A 6,411-nucleotide genomic window follows, 5' to 3' on the forward strand; every position below is an offset into this window, starting at 1 on the left:
AAGCCTAAGCCTAAGCCTAAGCCTAAGCCTAAGCCTAAGCCTAAGCCTAAGCCTAAAGCCTAAGCCTAAGCCTAAGCCTAAGCCTAAGCCTAAGCCCCTACCCCTAAGCCTAAGCCTAAGCCTAAGCCTAAGCCTAAGCCTAAGCCTAAGCCTAAGCCTAAGCCTAAGCCTAAGCCTAAGCCTAAGCCTAAGCCTAAGCCTAAGCCTAAGCCTAAGCCTAAGCCTAAGCCTAAGCCTAAGCCTAAGCCTAAGCCTAAGCCTAAGCCTAAGCCTAAGCCTAAGCCTAAGCCTAAGCCTAAGCCTAAGCCTAAGCCTAAGCCTAAGCCTAAGCCTAAGCCTAAGCCTAAGCCTAAGCCTAAGCCTAAGCCTAAGCAAGCCTAAGCCTAAGCCTAAGCCTAAGCCTAAGCCTAAGCCTAAGCCTAAGCCTAAGCCTAAGCCTAAGCCTAAGCCTAAGCCTAAGCCTAAGCCTAAGCCTAAGCCTAAGCCTAAGCCTAAGCCTAAGCCTAAGACTAAGCCTAAGCCTAAGCCTAAGCCTAAGCCTAAGCCTAAGCCTAAGCCTAAGCCTAAGCCTAAGCCTAAGCTTAAGCCTAAGCCTAAGCCTAAGCCTAAGCCTAAGCCTAAGCCTAAGCCTAAGCCTAAGCCTAAAAGCCTAAGCCTAAGCCTAAGCCTAAGCCTAAGCCTAAGCCTAAGCCTAAGCCTAAGCCTAAGCCTAAGCCTAAGCCTAAGCCTAAGCCTAAGCCTAAGCCTAAGCCTAAGCCTAAGCCTAAGCCTAAGCCTAAGCCTAAGCCTAAGCCTAAGCCTAAGCCTAAGCCTAAGCCTAAGCCTAAGCCTAAGCCTAAGCCTAAGCCTAAGCCTAAGCCTAAGCCTAAGCCTAAGCCTAAGCCTAAGCCTAAGCCTAAGCCTAAGCCTAAGCCTAAGCCTAAGCCTAAGCCTAAGCCTAAGCCTAAGCCTAAGCCTAAGCCTAAGCCTAAGCCTAAGCCTAAGCCTAAGCCTAAGCCTAAGCCTAAGCCTAAGCCTAAGCCTAAGCCTAAGCCTAAGCCTAAGCCTAAGCTAAGCCTAAGCCTAAGCCTAAGCCTAAGCCTAAGCCTAAGCCTAAGCCTAAGCCTAAGCCTAAGCCTAAGCCTAAGCCTAAGCCTAAGCCTAAGCCTAAGCCTAAGCCTAAGCCTAAGCCTAAGCCTAAGCCTAAGCCTAAGCCTAAGCCTAAGCCTAAGCCTAAGCCTAAGCCTAAGCCTAAGCCTAAGCCTAAGCCTAAGCCTAAGCCTAAGCCTAAGCCTAAGCCTAAGCCTAAGCCTAAGCCTAAGCCTAAGCCTAAGCCTAAGCCTAAGCCTAAGCCTAAGCCTAAGCCTAAGCCTAAGCCTAAGCCTAAGCCTAAGCCTAAGCCTAAGCCTAAGCCTAAGCCTAAGCCTAAGCCTAAGCCTAAGCCTAAGCCTAAGCCTAAGCCTAAGCCTAAGCCTAAGCCTAAGCCTAAGCCTAAGCCTAAGCCTAAGCCTAAGCCTAAGCCTAAGCCTAAGCCTAAGCCTAAGCCTAAGCCTAAGCCTAAGCCTAAGCCTAAGCCTAAGCCTAAGCCTAAGCCTAAGCCTAAGCCTAAGCCTAAGCCTAAGCCTAAGCCTAAGCCTAAGCCTAAGCCTAAGGCTAAGCCTAAGCCTAAGCCTAAGCCTAAGCCTAAGCCTAAGCCTAAGCCTAAGCCTAAGCCTAAGCCTAAGCCTAAGCCTAAGCCTAAGCCTAAGCCTAAGCCTAAGCCTAAGCCTAAGCCTAAGCCTAAGCCTAAGCCTAAGCCTAAGCCTAAGCCTAAGCCTAAGCCTAAGCCTAAGCCTAAGCCTAAGCCTAAGCCTAAGCCTAAGCCTAAGCCTAAGCCTAAGCCTAAGCCTAAGCCTAAGCCTAAGCCTAAGCCTAAGCCTAAGCCTAAGCCTAAGCCTAAGCCTAAGCCTAAGCCTAAGCCTAAGCCTAAGCCTAAGCCTAAGCCTAAGCCTAAGCCTAAGCCTAAGCCTAAGCCTAAGCCTAAGCCTAAGCCTAAGCCTAAGCCTAAGCCTAAGCCTAAGCCTAAGCCTAAGCCTAAGCCTAAGCCTAAGCCTAAGCCTAAGCCTAAGCCTAAGCCTAAGCCTAAGCCTAAGCCTAAGCCTAAGCCTAAGCCTAAGCCTAAGCCTAAGCCTAAGCCTAAGCCTAAGCCTAAGCCTAAGCCTAAGCCTAAGCCTAAGCCTAAGCCTAAGCCTAAGCCTAAGCCTAAGCCTAAGCCTAAGCCTAAGCCTAAGCCTAAGCCTAAGCCTAAGCCTAAGCCTAAGCCTAAGCCTAAGCCTAAGCCTAAGCCTAAGCCTAAGCCTAAGCCTAAGCCTAAGCCTAAGCCTAAGCCTAAGCCTAAGCCTAAGCCTAAGCCTAAGCCTAAGCCTAAGCCTAAGCCTAAGCCTAAGCCTAAGCCTAAGCCTAAGCCTAAGCCTAAGCCTAAGCCTAAGCCTAAGCCTAAGCCTAAGCCTAAGCCTAAGCCTAAGCCTAAGCCTAAGCCTAAGCCTAAGCCTAAGCCTAAGCCTAAGCCTAAGCCTAAGCCTAAGCCTAAGCCTAAGCCTAAGCCTAAGCCTAAGCCTAAGCCTAAGCCTAAGCCTAAGCCTAAGCCTAAGCCTAAGCCTAAGCCTAAGCCTAAGCCTAAGCCTAAGCCTAAGCCTAAGCCTAAGCCTAAGCCTAAGCCTAAGCCTAAGCCTAAGCCTAAGCCTAAGCCTAAGCCTAAGCCTAAGCCTAAGCCTAAGCCTAAGCCTAAGCCTAAGCCTAAGCCTAAGCCTAAGCCTAAGCCTAAGCCTAAGCCTAAGCCTAAGCCTAAGCCTAAGCCTAAGCCTAAGCCTAAGCCTAAGCCTAAGCCTAAGCCTAAGCCTAAGCCTAAGCCTAAGCCTAAGCCTAAGCCTAAGCCTAAGCCTAAGCCTAAGCCTAAGCCTAAGCCTAAGCCTAAGCCTAAGCCTAAGCCTAAGCCTAAGCCTAAGCCTAAGCCTAAGCCTAAGCCTAAGCCTAAGCCTAAGCCTAAGCCTAAGCCTAAGCCTTAGGCTTAAGCCTAAGCCTAAGCCTAAGCCTAAGCCTAAGCCTAAGCCTAAGCCTAAGCCTAAGCCTAAGCCTAAGCCTAAGCCTAAGCCTAAGCCTAAGCCTAAGCCTAAGCCTAAGCCTAAGCCTAAGCCTAAGCCTAAGCCTAAGCCTAAGCCTAAGCCTAAGCCTAAGCCTAAGCCTAAGCCTAAGCCCAAGCCTAAGCCTAAGCCTAAGCCTAAGCCTAAGCCTAAGCCTAAGCCTAAGCCTAAGCCTAAGCCTAAGCCTAAGCCTAAGCCTAAGCCTAAGCCTAAGCCTAAGCCTAAGCCTAAGCTAAGCCTAAGCCTAAGCCTAAGCCTAAGCCTAAGCCTAAGCCTAAGCCTAAGCCTAAGCCTAAGCCTAAGCCTAAGCCTAAGCCTAAGCCTAAGCCTAAGCCTAAGCCTAAGCCTAAGCCTAAGCCTAAGCCTAAGCCTAAGCCTAAGCCTAAGCCTAAGCCTAAGCCTAAGCCTAAGCCTAAGCCTAAGCCTAAGCCTCAGCCTAAGCCTAAGCCTAAGCCTAAGCCTAAGCCTAAGCCTAAGCCTAAGCCTAAGCCTAAGCCTAAGCCTAAGCCTAAGCCTAAGCCTAAGCCTAAGCCTAAGCCTAAGCCTAAGCCTGAAGCCTAAGCCTAAGCCTAAGCCTAAGCCTAAGCCTAAGCCTAAGCCTAAGCCTAAGCCTAAGCCTAAGCCTAAGCCTAAGCCTAAGCCTAAGCCTAAGCCTAAGCCTAAGCCTAAGCCTAAGCCTAAGCCTAAGCCTAAGCCTAAGCCTAAGCCTAAGCCTAAGCCTAAGCCTAAGCCTAAGCCTAAGCCTAAGCCTAAGCCTAAGCCTAAGCCTAAGCCTAAGCCTAAGCCTAAGCCTAAGCCTAAGCCTAAGCCTAAGCCTAAGCCTAAGCCTAAGCCTAAGCCTAAGCCTAAGCCTAAGCCTAAGCCTAAGCCTAAGCCTAAGAGCCTAAGCCTAAGCCTAAGCCTAAGCCTAAGCCTAAGCCTAAGCCTAAGCCTAAGCCTAAGCCTAAGCCTAAGCCTAAGCCTAAGCCTAAGCCTAAGCCTAAGCCTAAGCCTAAGCCTAAGCCTAAGCCTAAGCCTAAGCCTAGGCTTAGGCTAAGCCTAAGCCTAAGCCTAAGCCTAAGCCTAAGCCTAAGCCTAAGAAGCCTAAGCCTAAGCCTAAGCCTAAGCCTAAGCCTAAGCCTAAGCCTAAGCCTAAGCCTAAGCCTAAGCCTAAGCCTAAGCCTAAGCCTAAGCCTAAGCCTAAGCCTAAGCCTAAGCCTAAGCCTAAGCCTAAGCCTAAGCCTAAGCCTAAGCCTAAGCCTAAGCCTAAGCCTAAGCTAAGCCTAAGCCTAAGCCTAAGCCTAAGCCTAAGCCTAAGCCTAAGCCTAAGCCTAAGCCTAAGCCTAAGCCTAAGCCTAAGCCTAAGCCTAAGCCTAAGCCTAAGCCTAAGCTAAGCCTAAGCCTAAGCCTAAGCCTAAGCCTAAGCCTAAGCCTAAGCCTAAGCCTAAGCCTAAGCCTAAGCCTAAGCCTAAGCCTAAGCCTAAGCCTAAGCCTAAGCCTAAGCCTAAGCCTAAGCCTAAGCCTAAGCCTAAGCCTAATAAGCCTAAGCCTAAGCCTAAGCCTAAGCCTAAGCCTAAGCCTAAGCCTAAGCCTAAGCCTAAGCCTAAGCCTAAGCCTAAGCCTAAGCCTAAGCCTAAGCCTAAGCCTAAGCCTAAGCCTAAGCCTAAGCCTAAGCCTAAGCCTAAGCCTAAGCCTAAGCCTAAGCCTAAGCTAAGCCTAAGCCTAAGCCTAAGCCTAAGCCTAAGCCTAAGCCTAAGCCTAAGCCTAAGCCTAAGCCTAAGCCTAAGCCTAAGCCTAAGCCTAAGCCTAAGCCTAAGCCTAAGCCTAAGCCTAAGAAGCCTAAGCCTAAGCCTAAGCCTAAGCCTAAGCCTAAGCCTAAGCCTAAGCCTAAGCCTAAGCCTAAGCCTAAGCCTAAGCCTAAGCCTAAGCCTAAGCCTAAGCCTAAGCCTAAGCCTAAGCCTAAGCCTAAGCCTAAGCCTAAGCCTAAGCCTAAGCCTAAGCCTAAGCCTAAGCCTAAGCCTAAGCCTAAGCCTAAGCCTAAGCCTAAGCCTAAGCCTAAGCCTAAGCTAAGCTAAGCCTAAGCCTAAGCCTAAGCCTAAGCCTAAGCCTAAGCCTAAGCCTAAGCCTAAGCCTAAGCCTAAGCCTAAGCCTAAGCCTAAGCCTAAGCCTAAGCCTAAGCCTAAGCCTAAGCCTAAGCCTAAGCCTAAGCCTAAGCCTAAGCCTAAGCCTAAGCCTAAGCCTAAGCCTAAGCCTAAGCCTAAGCCTAAGCCTAAGCCTAAGCCTAAGCCTAAGCCTAAGCCTAAGCCTAAGCCTAAGCTCAATATTTTCTTCATTTCTTCACATATTCCTTTACATTTTCATCATTTCTTCACATATTCCTTCACTATTTTCATCATTTCTTCACATAAGCCTAAGTTTAAGCCTAAGCCTAAGCCTAAGCCTCATCAGCACGGGAAATATACAGAAAAAATTCCATTAGTGTAAGCGGAGTAAGCGTCACCCCGTCTGCACTCCTAGACCCGCCCTGTACTTTCCAATGTCCGCCCATCTTCCGTATCTTACGCATCCCTGCTCCCCTGAGAAACGCCCGCATGCCTTCACCCGCCTCCCCTTTCCAATGTCCGTCCATTTTCCTCACCTTATTGGAGTAAGTGTCAACCCTCCCCGTATTCCTAGACCCGCCCCTGTCTGTATTCACCTCCCCAATGCCTATCCGTCGTCTCCCGTACCACACGCATCCCTCCTCTCACATTTCTGAGACCTATCTATTCCTTCGAGACATGGTGTCGCTAATTTGGCACAAGTAAAATCATAGAAAATACTAGAAAAAACATTACAATCACAAAAATATGGCAACAAAAATATAGAAAACCATAAAATTAAAAACCTAACAAAAAATACTAATCATTTACGACACAAAACATATCTAAAACATCTCAGTTTAATTGCTAAGTACAAGAAAATAACTGAAAACTTAATACAAAAATGAAAAACTGACTCACCTGGTGTTCGTTCCTTTCGAGAACTTGCTTGTTGATCTATTTGCCAATCGAAGGGGTCCATCACAATGTACCAATACCACAATATCAACATCGCCATGACGTCGAACAAGGCGAAACATCTCCAGCAACACTGAAAAAGTCATCAAGTTTTCGCCAACGAAACTCACAAAAACCCACTTGAAAGAAGCTACTAGGAAGTAATAAAATAAATCTCCAACCGCTCGACACGTCCGACTGCTCACGAATGACTAAATGATGAGGATGTGGCGATATGTGTGCCACCCCGCCTGCGCCTTTGCCTGTGTGCACACATGGACAAAGAAGTCCTTTGT

The 6,411-nt window shown here is 48.7% G+C and overlaps 2 protein-coding genes across 2 annotated transcripts; both read right to left on the reverse strand.

Annotated features, from left to right (window-relative positions):
• Positions 1-1,045: 1,045 nt before the first annotated feature.
• Positions 1,046-5,706, reverse strand: Bm10758 (Uncharacterized protein; the record flags this gene model as incomplete). The annotated part of the gene is made up of 2 exons (XM_043082919.1): positions 1,046-3,012; positions 5,640-5,706. 2 exons carry the CDS (start codon positions 5,704-5,706, stop codon positions 1,046-1,048), a joined length of 2,034 nt encoding a protein of 677 aa, XP_042938853.1.
• An 80-nt stretch (positions 5,707-5,786) lies between these two features.
• On the reverse strand, positions 5,787-6,198 carry Bm18171 (Uncharacterized protein; the record flags this gene model as incomplete). Its single annotated transcript, XM_043082920.1, has 2 exons — positions 5,787-5,898; positions 6,080-6,198. 2 exons carry the CDS (start codon positions 6,196-6,198, stop codon positions 5,787-5,789), a joined length of 231 nt encoding a protein of 76 aa, XP_042938854.1.
• Between the last annotated feature and the right edge of the window lie 213 nt (positions 6,199-6,411).

Source organism: Brugia malayi (genome assembly GCF_000002995.4).
Source record: "Brugia malayi strain FR3 genome assembly, contig: Bm_027, whole genome shotgun sequence".
Classification (NCBI taxonomy): domain Eukaryota; kingdom Metazoa; phylum Nematoda; class Chromadorea; order Rhabditida; family Onchocercidae; genus Brugia; species Brugia malayi.